At 36.2% G+C, this 15,852-nt stretch overlaps 1 protein-coding gene across 1 annotated transcript; it reads right to left on the bottom strand.

Annotated features, from left to right (window-relative positions):
- Nucleotides 1–5,645: 5,645 nt before the first annotated feature.
- LOC149414494 (uncharacterized) lies at nt 5,646–8,168 on the bottom strand. Its single transcript, XM_089643827.1, has 7 exons — nt 7,922–8,168; nt 7,576–7,762; nt 7,233–7,442; nt 6,946–7,140; nt 6,473–6,505; nt 6,243–6,298; nt 5,646–6,008 (listed from the first exon to the last, which is right to left on the bottom strand). Exons 1-7 carry the CDS (start codon nt 7,942–7,944, stop codon nt 5,918–5,920), a joined length of 795 nt encoding a protein of 264 aa, XP_089499953.1. The 5' UTR covers nt 7,945–8,168; the 3' UTR covers nt 5,646–5,917.
- Nucleotides 8,169–15,852: the final 7,684 nt, after the last annotated feature.

Here is a 15,852-nt window from a genome sequence, read left to right as displayed (position 1 = left end):
CCATCTATAAAAAAATCAATTACGACATATTTTTTTATCTTTCCGAGTAGTAAAGTCACCTCGGCTTGTTTTCGTCTAGTTTCCATATGGTTTGTCTTTTCGTTAGGATTCTAGATGGAATAAAAAAAACAACCGTTAAAAAAAAGGTTTTTTACCAAAATTTATAAATTTTTTTTGAATGCCCGTCGCATGACCCCACTGAGAGCCAGCCTAGAATCTCACTGTCTCGTAAACTCTGGTCCACCATCAATAGGGTTAGGTACTTCTATAGACGCACTGCCCATATGATGAATACAAGCACGATGATGGTGGAGCTTTAAACAGTTGGCTCGTTACCATTTATTCACAACTCCTGAGGACCTAGACTGTCTCACTGACTTAAATGTCCCCCCTGACCCCTAAACAAGTAAGTGTTACGATGATTGATTTTTGTGGTAATAAGCCGACAGTCATATATGCCCTGACAATAGGTAGTACAAGGCTGTCCGAAACTTTGGCTAAAATAGTAGGAAGCGTTACAAGGCGCTTCAGCGACCACATGTATTCTAAAGATTGCGAACTACATTAGTTCCTGCCAAATTCACTAGGCTAGCAGTCCACAATAGATTGATGATACCAACCCTGGTGCATGGCAGAGGGGCAAACTGGCAGGGGAAGGTTGAACGTTGACCCAAACCTGTATTAATGAGCAAACTGAGATCCCTTAGGCGTATGAGTAAAGCCAAGTGTGTGATGTAATATTATTATATAGTAACCATTTTGTAGGTGTCCTTCAGGTACTGCGTGGTTCCAATGATGACAAAGTAATTGGGAATGGGTCGCATCTTCCTGAGTTGCTCCACCCTGCTGGAGACGTCGAACAGAGCAAGTATCCTCAGCACGCTAGAGCCAAGGATGTTATACAGCGCGTGCTCCATTACTGGAAGGAAACTAACTTGTTGAATATTTTATTTTTCATAGTACACACATAAAATTCAAATTAAATTGAACATTCATTATCTCATTGCTGTTTTTCTTATTGCAAATACCCTTCCCATTTCAGCTCAGATCAATTTTCTCATTACAAATTATTTTTTTTTAGTTTTTATTATAGCGACTATTTATACATTTTACATACAAAATATGATATTAAATATATGTAAGTATAGTAAATTGTATTTCTCAGTCATCCTCACTAGAGTGACCTGTGCTGAGGCGGACTAAAGTTATTCATTTTTTTTCTATTTCGTTTTTAATGTTTTTTCATTAACCTCTTTCAGCCAGATTTTTATTATTAATTTGTAATCATTCAAATGTTATATTCGCTTTATATCAGGGGGAAGGATTAATTTCTTTGTCCGAATACCGTTTTATGACCTGGAATATTTTTTTTGTCATTATGATTTGGATTTGTGAATTGTGAAAACCGCGTATTCATCACACTAGGAATAATTATTTATTACACGTTTTCAATTCAAACAACACCATAACAAATCCACTATCCATATTATTAGGTATCGTTAGAAAACTACTAGACACTTTATTTTTATTTTTAAATTATATGTTATTTTTTGTTTCTGTTTAGTATTGAAACAGTTTTGGATAATATTTACCATTTTTCCCAACAGCCTTACCCACACTTGAAAAGAAGATGATGATTTGTTGCATTGTAAATTGTCGCAAGTACAACATTCGAATTCGTGTCGTGTAGCAAGAAGGTGCAATCGTAGTGTCGTCGTTGTATTATTCACATGCTTTGTGCTCTGTTTGCAAATATCAAAATCATATTAAAGATTATCTCGTTTTAGAGGAAATTTCACCCCGTGAACAGTGCAAGTTCGTCGAGAGCCCTGTTGCTGGGATTCTTGGGAATTCAAGGTAGGCTGTTCATTCACTCCACTTTTCCCGTGATTTTTCAAAACCAATTGAATGAGCTTTACATTGTCGTTTTATTGTGGATATGATTTACAGTTCCTTTACGTGTAATAGAACACGTGACAGTTTCTAAAATAGATTTTTTTCTCACTTATGAAATCTATACTCGTGTGTATATTTTTAGCCACTCTCATTTGGAATATGAAATAGAGGATCAAATCATATAAAACGACTAAATTTAACTTAGAAATGTTTCATAAAGATCTACACATTAAAGGTCCCCGTAAAGAGGTCAGCAACAAAAATATTTGACCTCCAGCGCTTTTGGGTCATATATGACAAGGCGTCCAAATTTTAAAAATTGTAATTTTTTTGACGTTAGAAAGAGAAATAATAATTCTTTCCAGTTTGCCTCAAATATAATTTGTTGGATACCAGAAAGCCAAAATGATTAATTTATATTTCGCATCGCTATCGTGACAAACCGATTTTTTGTTTTTATTTTTTTACTATTTATTTATTTATTTATTTGAGGAATATAAACAGTCTTAGTAATATAATGTACATAAGAGAATAACAAAAAACAGACCAATTATTAATGTTCACAGATATATATAGAAACAGAAAACTAACCTGTAAACGATAAACCTATAATATGCCTACCAGAAACAGCAATATATAAAAGTGATTTTAACTATACTTAAATAGACTTGGGTTGGAACGGGAAAGGGGAGGAGAGGGATGAGGAAAAGTTGCCACGCAATTAATATTAAAATATTGGTTCAATCAATTAAACAGTGGTTAATATGAGTTAGAATGTGATACAATGACATTCTGTAGTGATAGTAACTAGCAGTGAATATGTCAGCACGAGTGTCTATATTTGCAAATTTATTATTATAGTAGTTACATGTCCTTTGCATAAATACATTTTGGTTGGAATTGGTATTACATCTATCAATGTAGAAAAGGGTATTTTGTCTGCTGTATCGAATTGGCGCATGGAAATTTATTTTGTTCAGCAACTCCGGGCAGTCAACTTTAGAGTTAATAATTTTATACAAGAGAATCTGATCATCGACAATCCTCCTGTTGAGTAGTTTCGTGATTCGAAAATGTTTCTCGATTTCGTCGTAAGAGTTGTATATGTTAAATGATTTAAAATTGAGGAATTTGAGAAATCGTTCCTGAACTCTTTCTAACCTGACATAAACAATATAGCGCGGGTTCCAAACCGGTGAACAGTACTCCAGGTGAGGACGAACATGTGAATTGTAGAGAGTCAGGGGCCTTAGCATGAGAAGTCGATATAGCCCTATAGCAATACGATATCGTTAAAATACGTCATCAATGAGCACTTAACGACATATGCTAGCACGATCAAAATATAACAACCGACGATTGTTAAAATTTCTTGTCTATGGTCAAAGTAGCGACGGTATCGTTAAAATTGCGAGCATGAGAATGTATCGATAGGATAACTTCCGACCGACGGTTGCTAAAAGCCCGCCGAATATAACGTGGGGTCTTGAGTGTCAGTTAAAACTTTGGTTGGCTGTCGATATACATATTTTTTTTAATAATGTCGTTCATTATGCAAAATTTCTGGTTCAATGAAAGGAGGCAGGTTAGGGAAGATCGTAGGATTGAAAGGCGTCTTTTACGCGATCAATTGAATCCGTTCGAACTTGCAGAGACGGAATTCAGACAATTGTTTCGAATATCTCGCATTATGGCTAGAGATCTCATTGATGAATTAACTCCTTTTCTAGTGTCAAAAAATACATTAGGACTTCCAGTATACATTAAAGTGAGAGTATTAAACATTATTGATATCTTAGTAAAACAAAAACACAATATAAATCTATCCACCACTGGAACGACCACGTGAAATAAATAAATTTGTTTCGATTGCTGATGATAATTTTTCACAATAAAGTGATTAAAATGATCAAAAGTGAAGTTTGTTAATTAGTTGTATTATTTATGATGTTGACAGATACTCGCACCCATCAGCTTCTTTGCTACAGGGAGCTACCAACGTGGAGTAGGCCAAGATCACTTCTTGGCGATAGGGCAAACTACCGTTAGCAAGTGCATAAAACTGTTTATGAAAGCAGTTTTAGAACATCTGTACAGAAGATGGATACATTTTCCGGCTACAAATGAAGCCCGCAAGCAAGTAGAGAGTAGTTTTAGGGAAAAATTAAACTTTCCACATGTTCTGGGATGCATCGATTGCACCCACATCGCCATCGTCACCCCTTCCAGACACGAGGAGCAGTACAAAAACCACAAAGGATTTTATTCGCTGAATGTTCAAGTGGTAAATATTTTTTCAGAAATAAAACAGCCGGATTGTTGTTTTCAAATTTTATTGAAGGTTTTTTATGTTTGATAAACAGGTCTGCGATGCTACGTTGAAAATATTGAGCATCAACACACGCTTCCCAGGTACTGTCCATGACCAATTCATTTGGAATAATAGTTTAGTCAAAACTGAAATGAACAGACTATACAATCAGAGAATTGGGACATATTTCTTGCTAGGTATGTATTTCAACAACTCATTTTAAAAAAAGGCAAAAAAATTATAACTTAGTAGTTATATGTACCTATTATAATGGGTGTTTTGTTTCAATCAGGCGATTCTGGATATACACTCGAGCCTTATCTGATGACACCAATATTGAATGCAGTCGAGGGGAGTGCCCAATACAGATACACAAAGGCGCACTGTGAGGCGAGATGTTCCATAGAACGCCTATTTGGGGCATGGAAGGCTATATTCCGTTGCCTCAGGAAAGACAGAGTTCTCCATTATGAGCCCGATGCTGCTGGTCAAATAATTATTACTTGTGCTATACTATACAACATGATGAAGCACTATAAGTCAGTTTCCTTGTTGAACTATATGCATTTAAAAAAGTAAGGCAACAGTACAAAATATTAATAAATTGTTCTCTATTTTCAGATTAACAGACTATTATAATGATAATGTAGAGTTAAGAGAGGTTGAGCTGCTGCACCAGCCTGAAGATGTCAGCAGGGTTGTTGCAGCCCGCAGAGTGAGAGACGAACTAGTGCGAAAGTACTTCTCCCACGAATGATAATATATTAAACAAGGAAACTGACTTATAGTGCTTCATCATGTTCAAACATTGTATCGTATGTACCTACATTGTAAAAACAATTCACGCCTCATAGAGACATTGCAAGAGTTTGAAGAACTGCTACTAATCAAGTATACATATATGCAAAGCGCTGCATGCAATATTTCTCAAAAAGAACTTCAATAGTACTTTAAAACACTGTATTGTATGTACCAACACTGTAAAAACAATTCACGCCTCACAGAAACATTGCAAGAGTTTGAAGAAATGCTACTAATCAAATATACATGTATGCAAAGCGCTGCATGCAATATTTCACAAAAAGAACTTCAATAGTACTTTAAAACATTGTATTGTATGTACCTACATTGTAAAAACAATTCACGCCTCACAGAGACGTTGCGAGAGTTTGAAGAACTGCTACTAATCAAGTACATATTCATATATGCAAAGCGCTGCATGCAATATTTCACAAAAAGAACTTCAATAGTACTTTAAAACATTGTATTGTATGTACCTACATTGTAAAAACAATTCACGCCTCACAGAGACGTTGCGAGAGTTTGAAGAACTGCTACTAATCAAGTACATATTCATATATGCAAAGCGCTGCATGCAATATTTCACAAAAAGAACTTCAATAGTACTTTAAAACATTGTATTGTATGTACCTACATTGTAAAAACAATTCACGCCTCACAGAGACGTTGCGAGAGTTTGAAGAACTGCTACTAATCAAGTACATATTCATATATGCAAAGCGCTGCATGCAATATTTCACAAAAAGAACTTCAATAGTACTTTAAAACATTGTACTGTATGTACCTACATTGTAAAAACAATTCACGCCTCACAGAGACATTGCAAGAGTTTGAAGAAATGCTTCTAATCAAATATACATATATGCAAAGCGCTGCATGCAATATTTCACAAAAAGAACTTCAATAGTACTAATCGTATTCATCCTCTGACTCCAACTGCAACGTATAGTTGGGCGAGTTGGCAAATGATGTTGACCGTTGTTTCGATGGTTGAGTTCGTCTAGAATTAGAAATGTTTTATTAGAGATCTTATTCATTCTACTTTCATCGTACCTCCTAGCTGGACTGCTTGCCTCTCCAAGGACAATTGTTAATAATCGTGTTCCATCCCTTGTGAACATACTTCGCAATCTCTCAAGTGACATATTAAATAATGCAATATTTAATTTAATTTGTTCAGTTTTGTACATTAAATGTTTTTAAAAGCCTGTATAGATGTATAGCAAATAAATACCTCGCCAACTGTCGTTGGAGTAAACAAACCCTTTCACGTTCCACTGCCGTGTATCTCTGAAACAAGAGATGATAATTCATTAATTTACTAACTTAATTTACCTTCTATAGTAAATGAGTTATTAGTGCCAGTGAGACGAGACCAGAAAAGCACCATGTCTATGTAGACACTGTATCTTGCCCGGTCTCGGGGTGCCCTGACAAATAATTACAAAAAGGAACAGGAAATACCTCAAAAATGTCAGCAAATCGATCCATTGAACTCTGAAATGATAAATAACAACTCATTAATTTAATTTAAATAACAATAGGTAGTCGACATACTAAAAGGAAGATTATAAATTAATTTATTCATTTTGAATTTCTCGCCAAGCTGGATTTTACATGTTTATTATTTTTTTTAACACAAAGAATATCTAAACAAACAGATCAATAAAAACTCCACCGCGCAAAATGGAAAAATAGTACATTGGGAATAGTACAATAAATAAATGAAATAAGTCAAAGCTGGGCATTTTATTTTGTTCTACTAAGATTTAATTCTAATTTAAAAGTACAGTGCCACACTTATAAGTTGAACTTACTCACACTTATAAATTGAATGAATTTAAACATGAATTGACGCTATTTCTTTAAATTTTAATCTGGCAACTTACACGTGTAGCGCTGTATTTGGGAGTGATTCGAAGAGAAATAGGAAATACCTTAAAAATATTGGAGAAATTATTAATAGCTCCCACAAGCTCCTTGGATGATTTGTTGCTAGCCTCCTGCGCCATCACCATCCGAACCCCCACATCTGGCTTGTCAGTTAGCTTCCTCTTCTTGCTCGGGCGAGAAGGGGAAGCTAACTGCGCCGTCTGGAAATCTGTGGGCCCTTCTCCAACTTCATCGGAATACTGTAAAACACACAAATAATTTTCATTGATAATGAAAGATCAACTAAATTTTGACAGAATATATTATATTAACATTTTAAGACATTAGTGACCTCAACATCCTGCATTATGAGTTCAGGTCCATCTCCTATACAGCTTTCTGGAAGTCCGCTGCCCTCAGAACTGGCTCTGCCGATGATGTTGATGACCTTCTGTGTCAGGTCAGTTAACACCGGTATCTCGGCAGTGTTTCCAGTCGTGAGGGCAGCTCGCTTGGCATCGGCGTTTTGGGCGCGCGATTTGCATTTTAAGTCACGCCATGTCTGTAAAATGTAAAAATAATGTCAGGTTAAAAGTGATTTACGGTCTTATATCAAGTGTCTCGATGATAGATTATATTAGAAGGTCAGCAAAGTTTGCTGCAACCAGTTTGTATAGGTAGGTACAAATACTCACTGTTTTCCACTGCTCGGCTGACTTAGGAGGACCCAATTCTGCCAGTTGTTCCGCCAAATTACGCCACATCTCCTTATTTTTTTGGGAACCCTGAGGTCCCACAAACCTTCCAGCCGCGAACTCCGAATGGTCAGCCATATAGCTGGTTAACAAATCCATTTGACTGGTCGTCGACCTTACTCTCTTCCTGAAATCATAATATCAGCATTTTGAATATCTTAAAATACTGCGTATGATTGAAATATTAGTAAAAATAACTTCAAAATTTTGACACAATAGAATGTAAGTATATCTCTTTGATAATAATGGAAATTCTTTCACATAAAAAGATAAATAAATAACTTACCCAGCTACCATTGCTTGCGACATCGTAAAATATTAAAACAAACACGGCGGTTAAAATGGTCACGCTTGAAATCTGACGTTTGACGTCTATTCAATTCATAGACAATTCCGTCCCAGTATTGCCAGCGTATATCGATTTGTATTTATTGCCTTATCGATGTCGTTAGAGTTATCAATAGCATTCTCATGCTAGGGAAGTCGTTATAAAATGGTCGGTAGATACGCTTAGCAATCCGATATCGTTAAGTTCGATCGATTCTCATGCTAAGGCCCCAGATATGTCTTAGTATTTTTGAAAAAATTGCATGTTCTCAGTACAAAACCTAGATTTTTTGATGCTTTGGTGACAATGTTATCAACGTGTTTATCAAAGGTAAGTTTAGAGTCCAAGAAAACCCCGAGATCACGCACATAGTCTTTATTTGTTAAAATCGATGAAATCCAGAAATGGTGTAATCATGCAGTATTTTCACACGGTTACGTGTGAATGTGACTTTGCAACATTTAGAAATATTGATAAAAAGCTTATTTCTGAGACAGTAATCCGTCAGTCGATCAAGATCTGCTTGTAAACGCGCAGAACAGTCCGGGGAGCTTATAGGAAGGTATATCTTCATATCGTCAGCAAATAGTAAAATTTGAGCGTTGTGAAAACATGTCGTAATATCATTAATATAGATAGAGAAAAGCAAAGGACCCAAAATGGACCCCGGAGGCACACCGGAAGTAATGATTTTCCAGACCGAGGAAAATCCACCCACTGTCACAGCCTGGGACCTGTTTGTTACGTATGAGGATAACCAACGAAGGAGATCTCCATGAATACCATGATTAGCAAGTTTTCTAAGCAGAATGTTGTGGTTGATCTTGTCAAAAGCCTTGCTATAGTCGGTATAGATTGTATCAACTTGCACACGTTTATCCATGGAGGCAGACAAGAAGTTTGTAAAAGTTATAAGATTAGTAGCAACAGAGCGACCTGCAAAGAATCCATGCTGAAATTCGTTGATCGAATTCTTTACCACAGGGAATAACTGGTCATAGACTATGTTTTCGAACACCTTTGAAAAAATGCAAGGCTTGGAAATGGGTCTATAATTATCTGCTTCACACTTAGTTCCCGATTTATGAATTGGTGTGATATAGGCTCTTTTCCATATATCAGGAAATGTACCAGTCTTGATCGATATATTAAACAGTATTGATAGCGGGGGTGACAAATGATTTGCGCACTATACGAACGAGATAAAAGTTAAGTAACAGTTTTCTTACAAATTCCCCCCAAACAGCTGTTATTAATTACTTTGCAGGTTTAAGTTTGGGAACTCTCTGTTAAAAAGTAAAAGGTTCTACTTATAATTGTGTTTATTTGCGTTACAATAAATAGGTATGGATTTAGCTACACTGTTCATTACCCGAGGGTTGGTAATTCTCTCGTTCGAGAAGCTTGTTCCCTGTCAATATCATTTCACAGGTAAATGTTACACTCTAGCGACATCTGTAGGACTCTGGAGTAAGCTTTATGACTAGTGCCATCTATCGCTTAAATACTCTTATTACCATAACTTATTTAACTTATTAGCATACATCACAATTTACCCCAAAACAATGCATGTGTTTTCTTACAAATTCCCCCAAAACAACAAATGTGTTTTTTTATAAATTCCCCCAAAACAAGTAATGTGTTTTCTTACAAATTCCCATAAAACAACGAAAGTCTCTTCGAAATATCGAGATTTATCAATTTTTCTACGATTGGAGGTAATTAATAATAGTTAAAAATATGGTTGGCGTTTATGCCACATTTTTCATGTTTGATATTAAAATGTTATAATTTAGAAATAGTAATGTTTATTTTAAATATCCACCAGAAAGATAATTAAAAAAATATGATGTGGATAGCGCATTTGTAAAATATAAAGTATAAATGTAAACTACTAAAAAATATATTTATTCAATAGAAATGTATGAACCCTTAACCCTAGAATGCTAAACATCGCCTGTGAGGCGAAGCAATTTTTTTTTGGAGTGATATCTCCTGATCGCTCACTCGAGTTAACCACCCAAGACGACCTTCACCTACAGGAAGACATCGCAGCACGCCCATTACAACCAGCACTTCATCTCGCCTAAAATAAACTATTAAACCTTAATAGTTTATGGATAGCAGTTGCATCCGGACAAGGACAATCACCGGGACGATATACTCTAATCACAATCCCTGAAACGACATATCAACACGTACCCTTCTACGGCTACTTGGAGAAGACCATTAATAAACAAACGAACATTTAGATGAACTTAAAACAACACGCGGCCACACGCGCAGCAATCCCAAAACAAAGGATCGATTTAAGAAAGACCACGTGTTCCACGTGCACTGGTACAATAACCCCATTATCGGAATGACACATTGACGCTTTGACACGCAGCCCGAAAATAGGAAGATGACGCCCCACTCCACCGCACCAGCATGGACTATATAAACCCCAACTCCAGCTTCCAGACGACACTCTATTCCGTGTATCGAATCCAAGCACTTGCTTGTCGTATTGTTCACTTAATAGTTTCCCTTTGAAATTGTACTTACATATTTTAAGTTGTATTGTTTAAATTAATTAATAAAGGATAAATCATCCACAAGTTATATTCTTTTTTTTTAACACTAAGAAGACAACAAAAGTTAACTGGCGCCCAGTACGTGGGTCATTTCGAAGAAGCTGTTAAACTTGGCCGTAGCCAGGACTTCTTAGATATTCTTTAATATCTCGACGCGAAGAGGACCACACACCAAACAAATTCGTTAACTAGGCAATGAAATGAAGATCATCGCATCAATACTTCTGTGAGTACATTTTTCAATTGATCGTCTATCCCATACGTACGATAGATCCCTTCCCTTCCTTATCCAAAAGGTTAGAGAGAAAACTATTTTTTTTTCTAATTAAAAGTCACTTCGTATATTTCTAATTTATTAAAATGGCACAGCCAAATGAGAGGCCCGCTCCCCAATACTCGGAATCGATATTGGAGTACAGTGGCTCTCCCCAAGATATTAATTTATTTATAAAATCAGCCAGGGGGTATATTACTCGAAACGGCAATACGCCAAATAATGTTGAGAAAATAATCTCAAGATTACGTGGGAAAGCACTTCACGTAATTCTCATGAGCGATCATGATAACAATATTGAAACAATATTAGAAACATTGAAAAACGAATGTGGGGACAATAAGTCTGTGACGTTATTACAAACAGAATTGATAAACTTCAACCGCGGTCAGAAGGATTTCTCCTCAACGATCCATGAGATCAACCAAATTCTCTTTTCGATTAAAATTAAAATTTCCGATCAATATGGAGGGCCTAGTGCTCACATATTGATGGAACCATACAAAGATACGGCTCGAAATACTTTATTAAACCTCATGCCAACGCACATTAAATGCGCAAACTTAACAAAAAATTATGATGCCCTGTGCACAGAAATAAGAATGTTGGAGGCCCATGGCGAGCTCCACCAGCGGTCTAAACAAAATCTTGTGTTTCCACAAGCAGGACCATCTAATTTTATGCGGCCAGGACAACAATCAAATAAACCTTTTACTCCGCAAACGCAAAGCTCGTTCAAACCACATAATAATTTTAATCACAATAATTATAATAATAAACCGTGGCATAATAATAACCAAACGCATAATAATAAGTTCGGACAAAACCGCCCGTGGCACGGAAATAACAACAACAATTTTAATACGCACCAGACACGTGCCGGTGATGTCAGTATGAGAACGGCCCCAATGTCCCGACCTCCTAAAGGCCCGGTCATCGACCTCGGCAACGGACGTACGGCGCAGGAGCTATTCTATACCGACAGCAATGATCAGGAACGGCCGGATTTTTGGGAAGACCAAGAATCTCCCCGAGAAACCTAATCCACCTGAATCATATCAATAATGGCCTACCATATATAGTAGCGCCATTAAATATGAAAATTCTGATTGATACGGGAAGCTCCAAATCATTCATGACTAAAAATGTATATAATAGATTGTTTCGTGACTGTAGATATATAAATGAAGAGTTTACTGTACAAACAGCGCACTCTACGACCGCCCATAGAGGTACAGTCGTGACGCCATTTTGGAAAAAAGTATTCGGCAATAATAAGGCTGAAATGCGTTTTTATATTTTTGACTTTTCCCATAAATACGATGTGTTAATGGGAATAGATATGTTAAAATTAATGAATGCAACATTAATTTTAAACAACTCAAATAATATTTTAAAAACTCCAACCAAACAAGTTCAGTTGTTCCATGTAATGGATATGAGTAAACTTGATGAGTTATTGGAGAAAAATAGGGATTTATTCTCTGAAGAACTGGTAGTTAATTGCTCACCTCATGTAAAACATGAAATAAAATTACTTAAAGAAGAGCCCGTGTATCAACGCGCTTATCGATTACCGTACGAACAGAGGCTTGAAGTTGAAAGACAAGTCGCTCAACTTCTGAAGGATGGAATCATCCGACCAAGCGATTCGCCTTGGGCAAGCCCTGTCCACATCGTCGAGAAAAAACTCGACCAATCGGGTATAAAAAAGTGGAGGATGGTCATAGACTATCGGAAACTCAACGAACAGACACGTAGTGACAAGTTTCCGCTCCCAAACATCGAAGACATTTTTTCACAGTTACATGGTAATAAATACTTTTCAACTTTAGATCTGACAAGTGGGTACCACCAGATCAAAATGTCTGATCAAGACATAGAAAAGACAGCATTCACTATTCCTAATCAACACTACGAATTCGTTAGAATGCCATTCGGATTAAAAAATGCTCCTGCTTCATTTCAGCGTATGATGAATAATGTATTACGTAAATACATAGGGAAAATATGTTTGGTATACTTAGATGACGTTATAGTATATGCCAACGACGAAGAAGAACACCTCAGGCGCTTAGAAATAGTTTTCAACGCCCTGCGGGAAGCAAATTTAAATATAAATATCAATAAATGTGAATTTGTCAAGGAAGAAATTAAATTCTTAGGCCATATTCTTAATGGTGATGGACTGCAACCTGATCCCGCAAAACTTGATGCTATAAGAAAATTTCCCTTACCAAAGATAGTCAGGGATATAAAATCTTTTCTAGGACTAATCGGTTACTACCGTAAATTCGCCCCAAATTTAAGCAGAGTGACGAAACCACTCACAGAATGTACCCGAAAAAACGTAAAAATAAATAACCAAGACGAAAAGTTTTTAAATGCATTTAGGCTATGTAAAGAATTACTGATGAATGCCCCAATATTAAAATATCCCGACTTTAACGAAGAATTCACTGTAACCACAGATGCAAGTAACATTGCTCTGGGGGCTGTGTTGAGCCAAAAATCTCAACCTATTGCCTATATTTCTAGGACACTGTCGAAAACGGAAACCAAGTATAATACGACGGAAAAAGAATTGCTTGGTATACTATGGTCCCTCCAGCAATTCCGTCCGTATATTTATGGTAAACATTTTATTATAGAAACGGATCATCAACCGTTAGTATGGTTAACCAAATTGAAAGAACCCAATGCTAAACTTACTAGGTGGAGACTTAAACTCCAAGAATATGATTATACAATTAGACATAAGCGAGGTTGTAATAATCATGTAGCCGACGCACTTTCAAGGGTCGAAATTCATTATAGTGAGGACGGTGAGGAGCACGATTCATTACGAGTAGAAGCCACCTCGGGTGCCCAGAGTGTCACTGACACCGTGCATAGCAATGTGGATGACCATGAGGGTGGAATCCCAATTCGTAACGAACACCCACCCCCGCGTATGAATAGGATTTTTATCGAATTAAGCGATATTGAGAAGAATAGTTTAAGAGCTAAAGAAAAAGGTACGGACCTTGTATGGTGCATTCCTTTAGCAAATGCGGAAGCGGTATTTTTAAAATTGATTAAAACATGTTTAGATAAGGATAAATACGCAGTAATTATAAATAATGATAGACTATATGAGTGTTTAAGCGAATGCTATAGAAAAAATATTGATAAGAACTCGTTAAAATTAATACGTTTCACAAATGTTAAGATTGAACCCATAAATTTAGAAGAACAAAAAGAAGTAATTCGTTCGACGCATATCGAGAACCAACGTCATATGGGCCTAGATGCCTTACTTAGTAAAATAAAACGGACGCACTATTTCAATAACATGCGGACCAAAATAAAAGATTTTTTAAAAACATGTATAATATGTCAAAACTCTAAATACGAAAGACACCCAAAGTCTGCCCCATTAGAGGCTACCGTTACCCCCAATTGTCCAATGGAAATATGGCAGATTGATACTTACCATTTCGGACGTCAAAAATTCTTAACCATTGTAGATAGATTCTCTAAATGGGCATCTTGTACTTTAATCACTGTCGACAACAATGTCGCCATATGTGAAATACTTGTTAAAATATTTTCGTTAATCGGTATACCGAAAGAAATACATTTAGATCGTGAAACCACGTTCACGTCCACTACGACACGAGAGTTATTAGAAACGTACAATATTAAAACACATGTGACTACTACTGGTCATTCACAATCAAAAGCTGATATAGAACGCTTTCACTCCACTCTGACAGAAATATTGAGATTAATACGCACGGCAATACCGAACGTAACATCCGAAACCCAAATTAATTTAGCCTTGAATGCTTATAATAATAACATACATGGTGTAACTAAACATACACCAAACGAGGTACACTTTTGTCATGGGAACAGAGTACCACAACCTAATGGTGTGATTACCCAAAGCTACGTAGCCGACCACGCAAATCAATGTAAAGAACTCAAAAAATTGATACATGATTTACAGCATAAAACAAAAAATAAAACACGCGAACGAGTAAACAAAACACGTACGCAGCAAGAAATGTCCGTGGGACAACAGATACTTATAAAGGTTACCGCACGGGGTAAACATAAAAATAAATTTAAAGGACCGTTCACTATTACTAAAATACTACCACATAATGTACTTGAATATAAAAGTCTGAGAGGCCTAACAACAATTCACAAAGACAGTGTTAAATTGTTTCAGGCTGACGGCCATGACGCAAGCGCTACGGATCCGCCAATTAGCAGACAATGAGCACTTCATCGTCGCGCCCCTGGGAAATGCACGAGCCGTCGAAGGACAGTGGCACGTCATTCATACCCTAGATTTATCTAAACTAATTGAACAATCGCAACAACTAGGAATTAATTACGATAAACTTATAAAATGTAACAATGTAACCTTACCACACGTAGGATTAGAACGTTTGAAATATTTAATAGATCATAATAATCAGATAATTGATAATTTAGTTATAAATAGGAATAAAAGAGGCCTAATAAACGGACTCGGTTCAATAATTAAAGGAATTACGGGAAACTTAGATGATAATGATTTGGATAAATTAGTGCAACGAATTGAAACTAACCAAAATATAAATGAAAAGAGAATCTCGTTGAGTTCAAGAACATTGGAGGATTATTACGGCAAACTAAAACATAATCAATTGGTACTTTGGTCTCAAATGCCATTATGAAGATAAAACAGACTTGTTGATTACACATTTGATTTATCAGACGGAAACTATTACCGAGTTAATAACTAGAATTACGGAAGCTATCACGTTTGCCTCTCATGGAATGTACCACCCTAGCATTATAAAACCGAAGGTATTTATGGAATCTATTTCACATGTAAATCCTGAACAACTACCTTCTAAACATTCTGATATTATTCAACGCTTTTTGCAAGTTAAATTCGTTAAAGTTAAACAAACTTTACACTTTATTCTCTCTCTAACTTTAGTAGAACGCACCGTTTATATGTATAACGAAATAATTCCCATCATTTCCAAAACTAACAA

This window comes from Hesperophylax consimilis, chromosome 20 (assembly GCF_061612785.1).
Source record: "Hesperophylax consimilis isolate HC1 chromosome 20, BYU_Hcon_1.0, whole genome shotgun sequence".
Lineage (NCBI taxonomy): Eukaryota > Metazoa > Arthropoda > Insecta > Trichoptera > Limnephilidae > Hesperophylax > Hesperophylax consimilis.
Note: the sequence above shows the minus strand (reverse complement) of the source record. Positions and strands in the feature narration are given on the sequence as shown.

Bases quoted from the DNA above. Each gene is read 5' to 3' on its own strand.
- LOC149414494 (XM_089643827.1), bottom strand. From the start codon at position 7,944: ATGTCGCAAGCAATGGTAGCTGG. The intron at 6,506-6,945 runs GTATTTCCTATT...TTATCATTTCAG, and splicing joins ATTTCTCCAATATTTTTAAG to AGTTCAATGGATCGATTTGC. The intron at 6,299-6,472 runs GTATTTCCTGTT...CTCTTGTTTCAG, and splicing joins GATTTGCTGACATTTTTGAG to AGATACACGGCAGTGGAACG.